At 49.1% G+C, this 17,369-nt stretch overlaps 1 protein-coding gene across 1 annotated transcript; it reads left to right on the top strand.

Annotated features, from left to right (window-relative positions):
• Positions 1-1,193: 1,193 nt before the first annotated feature.
• Positions 1,194-15,924, top strand: KLF9 (KLF transcription factor 9). The gene is made up of 2 exons (XM_036403306.2): positions 1,194-2,028; positions 12,310-15,924. Exons 1-2 carry the CDS (start codon positions 1,560-1,562, stop codon positions 12,540-12,542), a joined length of 702 nt encoding a protein of 233 aa, XP_036259199.1. The 5' UTR covers positions 1,194-1,559; the 3' UTR covers positions 12,543-15,924.
• Positions 15,925-17,369: the final 1,445 nt, after the last annotated feature.

A 17,369-nucleotide genomic window follows, 5' to 3' on the forward strand; every position in this document is an offset into this window, starting at 1 on the left:
GTTACCCTCTCTCCTGATGCTTGCAAAGCAGCAAAACACACTGACATACTTCACACTTCGGTACTAGTGGCTTAGGGATGATGGTAACTTCTTTTCCTTTTTTTAAACAGTGCTTGCTCCAGAATCCAATTTTTCACTCTTCTCTGGCTGAGCATAGGTCAGTCAGCTTTCACAACACTCTATGAGCTTTGCGCGTTCGATGGGGCAGAGATGGGGGCGTGTTATTTGGGTAGACGCGACAGGTTTTTGGGATTCGATTAGGCTGCATGGCACTTACTTGGCGACGGGTTAAGTGTCAACCTGACCTTTATTCTTGCTAACAGAGGCAAAACAGCAGACACTATCAGGTGGCCCTAAAACTCTTCCCCGGGGGTGCAGCTCGGTGACCCCCGCCGAGGAACCTGCCCCGCTCGCCGTGGGGGCACAGAGGGTTCGCCTCTGCCCCGCCTCACGGAGCCGTCTGTCCCAGCGATGACGCTGCGGCGATGGAGCTCCCAGCGACGCCACCGGGTTCCTCCGGGGGGCTTCGCGGGCTCCCGCTTCCTGCTCCCGCCTCCTGCCCGCGCGGGCCAGGGGCCCCGTCCCGAGGCAGTACGGGGAGCCGCACCGGGCGGGTCCCGGTGCTGCGGGCAGGGCAGGGCAGGGCAGGGGCGGCCAGCCCGGGGTCGCTCCGGGGTCACTGACAGCCCGCCCGGGCGGGGCATCCCCGCGCCTCTCCCGCCCTTCCCCGCGCCCGCCGCTCCCCGCGCCTCCGAGCGTTGCGCACCTTTCGGGACCGGGCGCTGATTGGCGGAGTGCTGCCAGTGACATCAGCCGGCTCACTTCCCATTGGCCGGCCCGTTGCTGGGACCGTAGGACTTCCAGGGAGCTACTTAACCCGCTCGGCGCCGCCGCCCCGCGCCGCCCCCACCGCGGGCCCCCGCCCGAGGCCGCCGCCGGCTCCTCCGGGCCGTGGCCGGGCCGGCGGCGCGACCCCCGCGGCGGGGAGCGGAGCCGCGGCGCCCCCGCCGTTGCGCCCCCGGCGGCGCCCCGGCATCGCTGCTTTAAGCGGTCGCGGCGGGGCGCCCGGAGTAGCACGCGGCCTGGGGAGGGAGCGCGGCGATTGGCTGGGAGGCCGCCCGGCGGACACGCCCCCCCTAGAAAAGGGGCGCCGTGAGTGGCGGGGGGAGAAAGTAAACACAGCCGGCCGGCCCTGCCCGCGGACCGGCCGGGGCGGGAGGGGCTCCGCTTGACGTGATGGGCCCCGGCGCGGCCGCCCCCGGGCAGAGGCACGCGGGGCGCGGGGCGGGCGGTATCTTCTCCCCCAGCCCCTGCGCCGGACTCGGGACGGCCGCGCGGGCGGCGCTCCCCCCTCGCCGACTGCGCGCCGCCCCCGGGGGGCGGCGGTGAAGGACCTGCCCGGCGCCCCGCTATTTATTCGCCCCCCACGCCCCCTTCCTCCTCCGCCCCGTTCTTTCCCGCGCCGCGGGCGGGCCATGGCTGGCGGCGGCGCGGTCGGCCCGGCGGACGAGCAGTGAGGGCGGACGGAGCCCCCCTTGTCGTCGGGGCGCGGCCGCACCATGTCGGCCGTCGCGTACGTGGACTTCGTAGCTGCGCAGTGCCTGGTCTCCATCTCCAACCGCTCCGCCGTGCCCGAGGCGGCGCGGCTGAAGGTGCCGGGCGAGGGGGAGGCGGCCCGGGAGCTGCGCGACCCCCGCGACGCTTGGAAGGACTACTGCGCCCTGCTGGCCATCGCCAAAAGCCTGCTGGAGCTGAACAAGTACCGGCCGCTGCCCGCCCCCTCCGTCTGCAGTGACAGCGTGGAGAGCCCCGACGAGGACGCGGGCTCCGACAGCGACGAGGCCACCGAGCAGGGTTCCAGCCCTCCCCGCAGCCCCCCGCCGGGGCCGCCCTCCCGCCTGCGCGCCGCCGGGGCCGCCCCTAAGGGGAAGCTGGCGGCCGAGAAGCGGCACAAGTGCCCCTACAGCGGCTGCGGCAAGGTCTACGGCAAGTCTTCCCACCTCAAGGCGCACTACCGGGTGCACACAGGTCAGCGGTGGCGGAGGGAAGGGGGCGGGAGCGAGCGCTTGTCCTCGGATGAACCCGGCCAGCGGCGCGCCCGGCATCCCCGCGCGCCCCCGCTGCCCTGCCGCGCCGCTCTGGCTTCGCTCGGGGCTGGCTCGTGTGTCCCCCTGCTTCACGCCCCCCCTTCTTTCCCCCGGCTCTCATCGGCGCCCCTTGTCCGGCGGGAGCCGGCGGCCGCCCCGGGCGGGGCTGCGGCAGCGCCTCCCGCCGCGCCCTGCCCGCCGCCCGCCGCCCACCTGCGCCGGCCGGGAACCGGCCCGGGCCCTGCCGGGCATCGCGGGCCGGCGGCAGATGCCGGCGAGCGGAGCGAACTCGGAGTGTCCGGCGCGGCTGGGAGGGAAGGATGGCGGCGGGGGCTGCCGAGTTCGCTCGGGGCGTCGGCGAGGGAAGCACAGGGGCGGCGGGATTCGGGTTTCCTGCCACTGTAGGGTCAGAACTGGGCGCCCATTCCGCAAGGGAGGCGAGGGCAGCGCAGTCCCGCCCGCGCCCCTCTCGCTGCTCCCGCCGTCGGAAGCCGCGGGCTGGGCCGCAGAGTCGCGGCGAGCTCTGCCCGGCTGCGGGGACTGGATGCCGCGGGGACTGGATGCCGCGGGGCCATGGCGCCGGAGCAGGGGCTGGTGGGGCTGCCGGCTCCACTCGGGAGGGGGCGGCGGCGGCGTCTCCCTGAGCCTGGGCGAGCGGCACCGCTGGGGCTTGCGGACACACCCCCTCCGGCGGGCGGCGTGGGCGCGCTCGGGGAGCGCGACAGCTGGAGCCGGTGTCGGGCGCTGGAGCAGACCACCGCCGGCTGCTCCCGAGCCGCCCCGGCGCTGCCCCGCGCTGCCCCGCCGACCGGGGCCATTGAGGCGCCGGACAGGGAGGACCGAGCCCGCTCTTGCCGGCGGCAGCGCCTCGCACTATCGGTTACCGAGATCCAGCTTTGACGCGTTCCACAAGGGCATCATTCATCAAGCTGTGTGCTCCCACTCCCGGCCCTCGCCCGGGCGCCTCGGAGGGTGTGGCAACATGGAAACCTGGAGATAAAACATATCTGCGGCAGCCTAGCCCCAAGGGGACAGCAGCTGCAGACTTCTCTGTTCGTTTGTTCGTTTTCGTTTTGGTGGTTTTTGTTTGTTTATTTGTTTATTTTTAGACCTTCAGTGTAAGTGATTGAATAAAAACCTTCATGGGTCTGAATTGCTCTTGGGATCATAGTGGACTACAAAAGGCTGCTTTAAAAATGTTCTGAATTAAAGGGTTGTGTTCAGGAAAAGAAAGGCGTGAATAAAATGAGACAAACACTGCCAAGACATTCTGTCAATGACGGTACCTTTTGGATTTTGTCTATTGGTGGTGATGGTTAGCGGTGTGATACAAAGTGAGTTGATCAGCCAAGGAATGAACCGTCAGGCATTGCTGTAGAATTTAATATGGATTGGGTAGGATATGGCCACATTTGAGCTCCAGCTCAGCCTCCGTTGCTCTGGTTCACCGGTGTGCCTAGGTGTGCATGCATTGCAGAGGAAGAGGCTTGGGGCTCCTTGCCGACCGGTGCTCTGCTGGCAGGTCTGCTGGCAGGTCTGCTGGGTGCTTAGCTCTAGAGGCTGGAGAGAAGGGGGTAGGATTACTGGATATGGCTCAGCAATGAGCTCTGCGGTTAGACTTTCTCTCTGAGCTGGGAAAGAGGATGGTCAGTGGTGACCCTGTGCTGACCTCATGACCAGTGCCAAGAGTTGTTGTGTTACCAGCTCAGAGACTGCAGCTCAGATGCTCTTTTGGAGGCTGAATGTAACTGGTGCTCTCCAAAATGTTGTCTCATAAGTGACAAAGAAAACGTTAGTATCATTTCCATTTACTACCCCACGCTCAAATATCCACCCTGATAAGAGAACCAGAATAGATGTTGGCTGAGATAGCATTCTGTGTGATGACATGTAAATTAATGTACTGTACAACCCACACAGCCTGCTGTAAGCAGTAGTGTTATAATAAGTACTGCTCAAGTGGTATGAGGTTTAGCATGCGCTGCTCCCAAGTGGGTGGCCTTAGCTCCAAGTATGAGGCATTTGACTCAGAAACACTGATGTACTGTCATGGTAGTTCCGTGTGATTAAAATCACTGCAGACATCCAGGAATAATGAACTTTCAGAGCTTCCTAATGTGAAGTTAATTGTAGCTAACTGAAATGCTGAACGATACTGATAATGTTAATTATTTTTATAGATGACAACAATTCCTTAGCAACAGTGGGATTCAATGGGACCTCTGGAGTTATTCATAACTATATATTACAGAGCATTAATGGGCCCTCCTTAGTACCATTTTATTTCCTTTTTTTCAAATAATGTCTCTCTCATCTATCTGCCATTTTTCACTAGGATACTTGCTGCAGTGTAGCCTTTAGTGGAAATAGGTGCACAGCCACCAGTTGAAGCTTCCTGCTATTAATTGTTAATATTTAATCCCAGAATTTCTATCTTGGAAAATGGCTTAAGGATTTCTGTTCACACCCATGAACTTGTGCGTACTCACAGTTCTCTTTAATCATTAGTCCTAGCCAAGCAAGTTGGGAAGCTCTAGATCCTTCTCTTTCTGTGTAGGGGTTGGGCATCTGAAAACTCACCAGTTCATCTTTGGTAGCCTAATGCAAAGCAAGAAACAAAATACCAAATCAAGGTAGAAGGGTAGAAGGCAAAAACCTGATGCTGAAGAGGTCAGTGGTCTCTATCTTATTAACCATTCTTTAAATTTGTTGTTTCAAAGGTTACATATTTCAGATACTAAAAATGTCTACATAACTGTTTGCTTGAAGTTTGGGCCTTTGATAATGCTAGTTCAATTTCCAGGAGGCCCAAATTAGCCATCCATCAGAAGTTGTCTTTTGAGTTGATCTTTACAGAAAAAGATCAGCAGATGGCACTGCACATCCTGCTTGTGCAAGCAGTCCCCTTGCTTGTGCTGCCAGGCCTAGGTGGGACCCAAGCCATCTGAGCGAGAAAAAGACAAGCAACAGCAGATAAGCAGAGTTACCTTCAAAATGAAGAAGAAACAGAAATTCTCTAAATAGGTGGGTTTAGAGGTTTGGTTATGACAGGTGTAGGATTACAAGTGTTCAGGTGACAGGTGTAGGTGTGTAGTGTTATTATTAGCCTTAAAGATGGAGTAGGGGGAACAGCTTAATAGAGAGGGATGTGCAGGCCAGAAGGTTTCCAGGGAAAATGAAGGCATACAGCAAAAAAGCAATCCCAGTCAAGAGGCCTGGCCAGGGAGTGCAGGGAAAAGGGCAGGAAGAGAAACTGGCCGGAGAAACAAGCTGTACAAAATTCATGTTTGCTATGATGGTGTGAATATAATCCAGTTAAATGGCCTATTACCACTGACACTAGATCTTCTCTGTTCCTCCTTCCTGACCAGAAAGGTGCCATAAAAGTAGCTTGTGAGATGCTTCCTCCTACTGGACTTTTAGGTGTGTGCTTGCCTGGGGAGGCTGGGGATTGATGGGAATTTCACATACACATCAGATGCCCTTAATTAAGAGTTTAGATGCTCAAAATCCAGTTGTGGGAAAAGTTCTCCCTCTTCAGCTCAGCTTTTCAGCCAACTGTATCATCATGTAAACTGGATCCAAACAATGCAGAGAGTTTTGTTACACCAGGCAGCCGATGCGCTCTTAAGTGCTCTCAGCATTTGGCTCTCACCAGGGCTCAGAAGCAGGGGTTGGACAGAGGTGAGAACCCATAGGCTGATAGTCTGCACAGGGAAGTGGAGGAGCATTTCCAGTAGAGAGTAGGAACAGGCACTGCAGCTGCCTATTGCTGCTACCCAGATGTTGTAGTGTTGGACCAGCCCCTGTATTGGTTTGGTTTAACTGTACTGCTTTGTTATTTGTGTTCTAGATTATCTCACTCATCAGACTGTACAGATGCTGGTATGTTGACAGTCCTCTGCTCATTGAGATCTTTCTCAGTAATTTTGTTTGAGCATAATCTGAAATACAGCGTTTTAAGACCCTCCTGTCCAGCTCATGCCATGACACTTACCCAGATCCTTTAGAATAGGACCCAAGAGCAAAAAGTGGAGCTGACAACAGATTTTTTGTTAAATTCAGATTGCCATGTGAAATACCATGGTTAATGAAAATGCACAAATTGCTGGAGTTCTAATGGGCATGTTTCCAGGTCTTGGAGAAACATGATGATCCTGACTGGGAGCCTTGCCAGCTGAATAAGGTAGGCAGAAATCCTCAAGATTAGGTTCAAAATTGTCCAATTCCCAGTTGTCTTTTTTTCTGATAAAAATTTAAGATTTTAAGCAAGTGTATGTGTCAGTTGTGGGAAAGTGCTCCAGAAAAGTTTATCAATTGAGTCAGCATGACAAAGTTCACATGTAGGACAGAAGCAGTGAGCAGGCATTATCCATAAGAGGACAACTCCTCCTTCGAGATAGATGTGTTGAAATTGCAGTTTTACCGAGTTCTGCTCAGTGTTTGTGCTATGGCACTGGAGACCATGTGGTGGGTGTCACTGCTCTTGTTAGCTTGTGTTTCTTGCAGCGCCAGCTGTTCAGATTGCTGCAGGAACTCCTTTGTTCCTCTTTGTTGGCTGCTGTGTTGTTGTGCACCAGGCTGCTGCTCCTGTGCTTCTGGCCTTGAACAGCTTCCAAGCCTGCAGCTGGAAGAGCAGAGGAGGGCCAATTTAAGATTAAAGAAACAGGGTCTGAGGGAGTGATGGCAGAGAATACCTCAGACACTGTACACTTGTGGTAGTGCAGTTCACCATCTGTATTCGGGTTATGATTAATGTGCACAGCCTGAGAGCACTCCATAAATACCTTAAACTTGATGGAAAAGTCTGTTGAAACACTGGCTAATAAATTCAGAGTGAAATATCATAAGTTACATTATCTTTCTGAATGCATGTGAAATTGGATTCCTCCTTTCCCTGTCAAAGCTGTTTCATCTTAGCAAGGAAATTTGATTATTCATATAGGACAGGATCTTAAACCCAATGTCCTTTGTTCCCAGGTAAGTGCACTAGGTACGTAAACACCAGGCTAGGAGTTGGTGTCTCTCCATTGTTGTTGTTGTTAAAGTATTACTGCAAAATGGAGGAAGTTCACATGAAGATGAGCTGGGAAAGGAGAAGAGCTAGGAACTTGTCTCACATATCCATGAATGTACTGCTGAGGGCTCTCGCCTTAGCTACAAAAGCACGGATTTTACTCTCTGGTGAGATTTGGAAAGATCTTTCCCAAGTAGCTTACCTGACTGATCTCTCTCTCTCTCTCTGTGTATGTTTGTGTGTATGGAGGCACAGTCCCCCAGAGAAAGCCTTCTGTAACACGGTTAAGGGAGGTTTGTGCTCTGACAGAGAAGCTGAAAGGGCATAACTTTTGTCTGATACTGCATCGCAGTGGGATAACAGCAAGACAGTTTTCCTAGAATTTAGACTCGGCAGCAGCAGTTTGTAGCAGGTGGTTTTGCATCTGGACTTTGGAAAGAGACTCAAAACAGCTGCATGTCCAAGCAGCTGCTGACTGGTAGTTTAAGAATGTCAGAACGCCTTAAATACTTGCTGAAGGCAGCATTTTAATACTTTAACCAACCTGTTGTGTTTAATCCTAAGTCCTGGCAGACTAAACCCCTTGCTGGAACCCATCCATCTGCTGCCTATCCCATCATTTTGGTCAGTTGTCTGCTTGGATGACCATGGTTAGGTGCTTCAGACAATGTTGGTTTAGGCATATGGTTCCAAACATCCACACTGCTGATCTCTCTCTGCACCAGTATCTGTACATGGTTGCCATGTGTTTTAATGACCTGATTTTGGAATATCTCAGAAGAGGAAAAAGCCTGCTTGAAAGGCATTCAGTCTGTCTGCCCAGGTGATCTATCTTCACCAGAATATCTGGCATGTGGACACCCAGTCAGTCAAAGTCCAGTGTCCCACAGGAAATTGCTCGTTCAGGGTGTGTGGGGCAAATAACTGGGGACAAAGTATACCTGAGACAGCAGATATTCTGTATGTTAAAGCCACCATGAACTGCAGCTCCTAACCTCAGTCATCCACGCATAAAGCAGAGTTTTGTGGTGAGGAGGCAGATGACTAATCAGGATACCACCACTACCTGTACTTATGTTAATGAGCCTGCTAATGCCCACTCTGTATTCGTTTTTCAGAATTCTTTTTTCTGTGTAAGACTGCAGTGTGGGAAAATCTGGAATGTCCCAGGGTAGGGGAAAAAAGATTTTTTTAATCTATTCAGAATAAAATAAAATCGACCTGCCTCAGGTCATACAAAGTAGCTTGGATATAGAGTTTAAACTTGCCCAGAAAGAACAAACTAAACATTTGTTGTAGAGGATGGGGAGAAGGAACAAGTTGAAAATGGCAGGTGTAGCAAGAGGGCTAAGATTAAAAGGATCTGCAAAGGCCTTTACATCCATATGGGATTTAAAGCAAGCCAGGATTGCAGTAGTTCTTTAGACTGTAGAGAAGACCTGTGAAACACCACTGTTAACTTATACTGAGAATAAACTGTCTCATTCTATTCCTGGTGCCACACAGCACAAAGAATGGGAGTCTGCAGATGCACCTGTTCCTATTACCTATAAATCAGTTTCTTATTCACTTTTTACTTCTGTAAGCTGCTCTGGATATATATGTGTATACATATTAATCTTATTTTTTAAAGAAAATTATTCACCTCTTGGGTCTGTTGTGTAAGGATCCAATCACACATAGATTGTCATGATGTACCATTGACCATTTCTTGATGGAAAATCCCATCAGATGCATAATGTAAAAAGTCAGTAGCATACAGCCACTAAGGGAAGCAGTGTGTAACAGTACTGCATGTTGATGTTTCAAGCTTTAGCATTACTACCCCCAAAACTAAGGGAGAAGAATCATAAGGAAGATGCATGCCTTGTCTGAGCTGACTCCATGTCTCCAGATGGAGGCAGCACCAGCTTGCACTGCAGCTCTCTCAGCCCCTGCCTGCTCAGCAAGCAGATGAGTTGCAAGACTTTTTTTCTCAGAGGGCTCTTCCACAGACATCTCTGTTGCTGCAGAAAGAAAGCATGTCAAATACAGCAGATACAGCCACCGTCTTTGTAGAGTGGATGGCTATCACATGCCATCAGCCATCTCTGCCTTGCTTTAAGTGCTTCCCAGAGACACACTCCACGCCTGCCTTGCACCTATTGAGGCTGTCACTGAGGTGCCATCTCTTTGGGCTGCTCTCATCCCTTACAGCTTTGTGACCACGGGGAGACATGAATTCTTGGGCTTGGAGATGACCCCTGAGGGCCTGGAAAAGCCTCCCTCCCCCTTGTCTCTGCTCTGAGAGGCTTGGAGTTTAATACATCTGGGTGTCAGGGATTGTGCCTACTTTCATATAGGCACTTCCAAAGTGGCTGTGACAGCTTCTGCAGGTTTGTATTGCTGAGATGATGGAGTCATTCTTTACTACTCTACTTGGGAGCTCTGCAGTGGATGGGGGGCCATGCTGCTGGCATCCAGGTGCTTCCAAGGGAGCGTGGCCACCCATCTCTGGCCGTGATCTCTGCTGTGTCCCATCCTCATGCACAGCAGCTTTTCTGTTGGTAGCAAGGTGTCTGCACCATGACAGGCTCCTACAGCCTTTGTATCTTCCCCCAGCTGGGCCCAGGGTCGATACCCTGCAGAGTACAGTACCAAAGCACTGCAGGTGATGTGATCCTCATGTGATCCTGAGCAAGCCCTGCCTTTCCCTAAAGCTTTGTGGTTACACTGCATAACCTTAGAGTGGTTTCCCCTGGCATGTGCGATGGATGTGTGGGATAGTGATGGTGGAGGTCATGCTGCTCCTGTCATGTGTCAGAGGGAATTCCAGAAGCAGGGCTTCATTTTATCTTCCCAGGTGAAATTTCAGGAGGGCGTGGGGGCGGAGTTCAGTTTCTTAAGGGCTGCTTGAGGCCAGATTTTAAACACTACTTTTAGACACTCAGGTTGGATACTACCATGCCTAATATAGGTGCTGCTCCCCAAAGACTGATGCAGCCTAGGCACCTAATCTCCCTGTTTACAGCTGGGCATCTCTGCAGACTGAAGAGCTGTTCTAAGGGAGATGGTTGGAAATGTGGTTTCCAGAGATGAGGCAGGATGCCTCAGTTGCTCCCACTGCTCTGGGGTGTAAGTGCCTGACACAGAGGCATACACTAGATAGCTCCACACGTGCAAGATGTGTAGCACTCCTCCCATGCTCCCGGGGGGCAAGAAAGCTGTTCTGCACCTCCCACTGCCACCTGCTCCCAGGAGCTGTGACAGAAGCCATGAGATAGATTGCAAAAGAGCAGCACAAGTGAAACACTTGCCTCAGATGCTAAGGGCTGGGCAGGGGTGGTGTTGTGAGGCCTCCGTACAGCTCCCGGTGCACAGTGGAGCTCTGGCTGTGGTGTTCAAGCACCCGTGACCCTCCATGCTGTTTTAATTAATTTGTTTTATACAGGCGGTGGTTGTTCAGGTCTTCCATCCATGTCAAAACGTGTACACCAGGGAGCTGAGAAATGCATTTATAACAAACAAAGTAGCCCTGGCTCACGATGGCTGGCAGCTCTGCCTCCACCAGGCTTGGGCAGGCAGCTGGTGTGACCTCCTCTGCTCCATCCTTCTCCCCTGACCGAGAACCAGCATGGCCATGAGGCCAAGGAGGCAAGCACAGGGGCAGCAGCCGCAGGGCTGTGCTGTGACTAAGGCCGTCCCACTCATCCAGCTCAGCTCCATGGCACGCTGGTTGGTCTGGAATAGGGCAGGTATCTGTTGAGGAGCACAAATAATTGGGAGCCCAAACAGTGAAGCATTATTTAGTGAAGCTTACTAGGGCTTTCAGGGCCCCTGGTGTAACTACACCTCAGCTAACCTGGCCTGTCCTTATCCTCCCTTGGCCTTTTGGATGCCATCAGTGAGTCCCTCCCTGCAACTCTACCATACTTTGTATGGACTGTTGTCCTCCTGGATTCAGGGCTGTTCATTCAAGTCTGTAGCTTTTTGTCCCTGCTGTTGTTTCTTAGGGCTGCTTAGGGAAAAACTGCTGGGAAAAACTCCAGGACCCACTTTGTAAATCATTCCTTTTCTGTTGATTTTTGAATGTAAAGTGAGCTCACCTGTTGTGCCAAACCTCATAGTACTAAGAAATACTGGAGTTCCTCAGCTTCTTTCCAACTCTTCCAAGCTGGAAGACCCCTGGGATAGTTTTTTGTATTTCATGGTTATCTATAAATAGCTGTTATAGAGCTGCCATTTATATTCCCTTCAGGAGGCTCTGAAGAAGGTAAATGAAAGGGGTCAAACCTGCAGCAGTGCATGGTGGAAATCTTTTGTGTGAAGTTAAACACCTTCAGTTTCCATCTGTGCTGTGTACTAGGGTCAGCCTTGATGCTTTGGAGGCACTGTGTTTGTGCCTGAAGGCAAAGCCTGTGCAACCCACAGAGGTGAACTGTAGGGATGTGGAGTGCCAGGAAGATGACGTGGACTGCTCTTCAATCCTTGCACCCTTGTTTTGTAAAAGCAAAGTTGTGGTGTCATTTAGGTTAACATGTTGGGGTTGTTTTTAATCATTATAGCAAACATTTATTCCAATAGAGTAGAAATAATGAGGTGTTTTTCTTGTCTTCAAACCAGCTGTCTAAGAGATTGATACTTGCTGGAACACCTTGGATTTCCAGAGGAAGAGCTGAAAGGGGAGCATGAGACTTCCCTCTGCAGGTGCAGCAGTTTTGCCCTACATGTTTACAGCCCCGAGGCTTCACTGTTCTCCCCAGTGCCTCGCCACTCAGTTCTTCCTGGGCTGGAAAGACTCGTCCTAGCTAAACGATTTTTTTTTGCATCATTTTCTAACTGCTACAAATAATTCAGTAGAATGGTAGTGTCAAAGGAATAATTCTAGCACACCTTTCCCAAGCTACTGTAGTGAGACCAATATGAAAAACATACAGGCAAAGGCAGAGCTCATCTCTTGTTTGACAGTCTTCAGGTCATCTAAGGTTCTGTACTAGAATGTGAGTTTCATGTGTTTGGAGGGATTTTTCGCTTCTACTGGAGGTGAGAGTGAAACCTGATGAAGTGAGTTATCAACAACTCCATAGACGTTGGCACCATGGCAGGAAACAAAAGCAGCTTTTTTCCCTCAGCAGCATGTTCTCTGGCTCCTCGGCGGAGCTGGCATGTGCCGATCTGCAGTACCCCTGCCCCCCATAATCTCTCGCCATCCTTTCTTCCCCACAGGTGAGCGGCCATTCCCCTGCACGTGGCCCGACTGCCTTAAGAAGTTCTCCCGCTCGGACGAGCTGACACGGCACTACCGCACGCACACGGGGGAGAAGCAGTTCCGCTGCCCGCTCTGCGAGAAGCGCTTCATGCGCAGCGACCACCTGACCAAGCACGCCCGCCGCCACACCGAATTCCACCCCAGCATGATCAAGCGATCCAAAAAGTCCAGCTCCAGCAGCTCCTTGTGAAGGCAGGGCTGGCCCTGGGGAAGGAGTGGAGGAGAGGCAGTCAGTGGCGAGGGTGCAGGCGGTGGGGCCAGAACACGAGCATCCACTGCGCTGCCGGTCACTCTCGCTGTCCAAAAGCACATGTAGCCGGCATTTAAAAAAAAAAAAGTACTCAGTATCCCCCTCCCCATCTTCCACCTCCTGGCTCTGCCACGAGAACAGTCTGGAACAAGTGGACTGTGGGGTGAGAGGAGGGAAGGGGCAGCCAGGGAGGAGGTGACCACCTCTTCCAAGGTATGCGTTGATACTGGTGTACATACATAGGACTGGGCGGTCTGGCCTGTGCCACCACAGTAGCATGACCCCAAAGTCTTTGTGATTGCTGTGTCATGAACATGTTTTGTTGAACAGTGTAATGCTGCTTGTATTTAGAGTCTGTCGAGTAAAAACACTTTCCGAGTCACGTAAATAACTCAGATAAAAACTCCATAGCACATTGTAGAAGTGGGTTTACTTCTGTGTATCTTCTGCATTCCTGCACTTAAAGAGACTATTAAGAGAAACATTACATATGTTACCAATAGTATCTGATTGATATACTGAGATAAGGTGAATTTATACTCAATAAGCCCATTAAAGTAAATAGGTATTTTTAACTTTTCTTTGTATTAACTATACTTTTGAATATCAGCTGGACTTTTCCAGTAAAAACTTGTATGATTCAAGAAAATACTTAAAGCAAAAAAATCCCCATAAAGAGCTCAGTAATTTTCTGACTGTGTGTGTATTTAGCTCTGTTATTCACTTACCTAGAAAAAAACAGCTCAGCCTAGATAATGTGGCGGGCATGTGGGAGCTGAAGCATATGTCTCTCATATGATCCCATACTTTACTTGTCAGTAATATAGTACTGTACTACAGAAATGCCACTAACAGTGCTTTATTCTACTGTGGTTTGTTTGAATGGGTGCACAAAGCAGCTACCATCTTTACAAACTGCTGCTTTTTAAAGGCTTTTTCTCTTCCTACACTTGCCTTAAAGATTTATTCTCTTCATACCATGGCCTAACTCCCTTGGAGTCCTATGGGAATTGTGTGTGCTTATGGAGAGAGTAGACCTTTTCTTAAGAGCACTCTGATAATGGAAACACCTAAAATTACTGTAAGGAGCTCTTTGGAAGGGCTCCTGTGTCTCTTGATTGATCTTTCTTTGGAGTATGGGGGAATACCACAAACTAATTTGAAATATAGAAGGTGTCTTGCAATACTCCTCTGTGACATAAGCTTCTCTTAGTACTTTGTACCTGTGTCATGCATGGCACATCAAATGGTGATAAAAGCAATGTTAACTTTTATTTTAAAGCTATTTTTTGATCTTTAAAAGGAGCAGAAAGACCACTGAATGAAAACTTTTAGATGAATTAGTGAATATTTCAAATTTTTGTATGTTAAAAGCATGAAATTTAAGAGTTTATCAGTGATATATTTTTTCCCCTCCCCAGCTGCATAATGGGGGAGAATTCTGTTTACACATTATTTTTTCCAGCAATGTTCTTCTGTTTGGTTTTTACCCCTTCCTCCAGAAGAGGAAAGGGAGGTGCAGCCCTACTAGAGACTTAGGGCCAAATTAATTTTGTGAGTATTTACACTGAAACCCAAAGTGTCTCCACTGCAGATGAATTTAGGTCATCTTGTAAAATTCTGTACATAAAAGATCTTGTTAGCACACCTGCAATTACAGTATCTTATTGTTTTATCTGATAAAAAGCTTGCTTCCTAGAAACAAACATAAAAAATTAACTCGGAGAGTAGAGTGTTTTCTCCTCTACAGTTGTATATGGCTTTCAGCATTAGAAATCAGTTTGCATACTGTGTTTTTACCTGTGTAGTTCATGATAGATTTCGTCTATGTGAAGAGAACTTCTTTTAAAGCATTGGGGATATTGAATAGTCTATGGAATAAAAAGGGATGTGTTTTCTTCAGTGAAGACATCAGGAAACCAAGCACACTTTCTACCTCCGTTTCAGCTTTTTGAAACATTTATTTTAGAAACCAAACTTTTAATTTCTCGTATTCAGATTGAGTCATAGGGACATAGGTTCTTTGTAATAAAATCTGGTAGTGTTGGTATTTTTATTGATCAAGAAATACAGAAAGTATTCTGCTTACCAGTACTGTTAATGCTGCCTTGTGGAGTAGGGTCAGGGCCATGAGCAGGCCAATGAGATTCAGAGGTGCATCTTTGTTCATCTTTGTTCTTCTCTCTGAAGATCAAGCTAGATTTCAAGTCTCTGTCCTGCAGTCTGGATTGTTGCCATTTTGTGGGACAAATACAGCACTTGGCAAATTAAAGCCTGATCCTGTGAAATACAAGAGATCCTCACATCCAATCAACCACAACTAGAAGCCACAGCTGATAAGCAGCTCCTAAATCAGTATGTAAACATCTTGGTCACTTAGCTACCAGGATTAACTGATATATGGAAGTAAATGGCCAGCTTTACAGTATCCATGTTGTGTATTTGGGGTAGAATGCACACTTAAAGAAATGTTCCTGCAAAGTCTGAAATAGGCGGGAGGTACTTTAGTCCATGGGACAATGGGATATGCAAGGCATGTGTCACCACTGCCAGTGACAAGATCCTGTTTCTGAAAAAAACCCTTCCTAAATGGTAGTGTATGCTGTATTTCAGCATTGGACAGACAGGATTAATGTGATTCAATAATCTCTAAGAGAATGCATTGGGAATTACCAGGTTTGGGGATATCATTGTACTGTTTTGTTCATTTGTTTTGTTTTGTTTTGTTTTTTTCTTTCAGTAAAAGCAAACAATGGCTTTAACACCTAAAACAAACTGCAGGTTAGATTCTTGCATCTTGAAGTTAAGTTTTGAATAGTGTTGCAAGTGTTGGAAAAGAAAAGGAAAATCAGGTTCTCTAATACTGTATGTACTTGTTGTACTATTTTGGAAGTACTTAATAGCGCTGAAGTTAGGACAGCTCCTCTCCTTGATTAAGAAAGTCCATTAGTATAGAGAAGTCATGGATTTAAAGGTATAGCTATATAACATACTTCTTGAACTTTCTTAATGACCGACATTACAGATCTGTTTTCAGCTTGCAGATGGACTTAGGCCAGCATACACCAGACTGGACACATACTTAAAAATGCTGTTCTACAAACCAGTGATCTGTAACACTGTAAAATTCCAACTCCCAATAGTTTAATCAGTTTTATTTTTGTACAGTATTCGTATTCTTTATAAGTTATTTTGCTGTCCTGTTTTGTAAATCACATGAAATTGTAAAAAAAGGAAAAGAAAAAAAAGTAGGTATAGGTGTTTTTGTACATATGTATATATATATTGTCCAAATAAAGAAAAAATGAATAAAAAACCCAAACTTGGTCTTGAATGACTGGAATCAAGCAGTGGTCATGTAAACCAGCCTGAATGACCACAAAAAAAAAAAAAAAATAAAAAAATTGCACATTATGAAATCCATAGTTTGAGCAGTGTGTGAACCAGCTTCAAAGGTCTTGGTGTTGCTAGTCATCATTTAGCTTGGATTGTCTTTCTCTACTTTTCCAGTGTGTTTTCCCAAGCATGCCTTCTAGAGACAAAACTTGCACTCAGGAAGAAGTGTCCCATCACCTGCATGCTCCAGCTCACAGGAAGTCTGTCTCCCACTGCTCCTTGGCTTTTGAGCTCAGAGTGGTGCCCTCCCTCACACCGTGCAGCTGCTCTGTGAGCAAATGATGTGGCATCCACACTGCTGCCTTGAGCTTTCCATGGCTTTGGAGGATTCACTGGTGTATGGAGATAAAAAGCATCTGCTTGGCCTCTGAAAGAGAAAGGCAAGGTGCCCTGTGCCAAAAAGCTCCCTGACATGCACAGTCATGGGCATCACAGCCACTGAAAGCACCCACTTACAGGAACGTAACCAGGTATGTGGGCACAGGGCTCGGATATGACTGCAGGATGAGCCCTGGACCTGAGGGAACATGTCACCTTCCATCAATGCAGGCAGGGACAAATGGGTGGAAGATTGCCATCTACAGCTGGAACAAAACTTGTTAGTAGCTTCCAGATTTTACTTAATGCTGAGTTGAAGTTTTCTCTTCTTGTGTTGGATGGCTAAAGGACAGATAAACTCAGCATAATGTTTTCTTTTTTCAGCTTGTCATTGATTTTATGAATAAGGGACACAGGGCTGTGGCACTGGCCTCATTCCCTTGCAATCCCATCATACAAGACTTTCCACAAATTTACCATTCTTTATCTTAAATCTTTTAATATTTAGTTTTAGTGCTGTAATTTGAACAGCTACCAAAATCTGCCTAGTGTAGAGGAGGCCTTAGAAGGATGTTTCCAACCACTGAGATGTAGTACATTTACAGAGGGGTCTTGCCAGGAGTGGTATAAATTCTGACTAGGAATGGGTACATCATGCAAAGTCTTGGGTGCACCACAGAGGTGTTGGCAGTTGGCATGGGGTAGTGTGACCCTGAACTAGACCTGCTGATTCTGAGAGCACAGATTCTACAAGGTTGTAAGGGTATCCTGTACTTTAATTTTTCCTCTCTGCCAAGGACAAAAGAAAGGAAACATGCCACAAAATGTCTTAACAGTCTAGTTAAATGCCTGCAGAGCAGTTCAGGAAGCTGCATACAAGGAAGGCTGGCTTTCTGAATCTGTCAGCTGGGTGACCTGGACAATTTTGATCTCCATAGAAGTCTATAACAATGTTCAGCACTCACCCTTCCAGGGCTGAAGGGTCTGTGAGGTTTTATTTATGCACTAGAGCTCTGTAACAACCACTACTTTCTCAATGACTCTTGCTTTGGA

Source organism: Molothrus ater, chromosome Z (assembly GCF_012460135.2).
Source record: "Molothrus ater isolate BHLD 08-10-18 breed brown headed cowbird chromosome Z, BPBGC_Mater_1.1, whole genome shotgun sequence".
Classification (NCBI taxonomy): Eukaryota; Metazoa; Chordata; class Aves; order Passeriformes; family Icteridae; genus Molothrus; species Molothrus ater.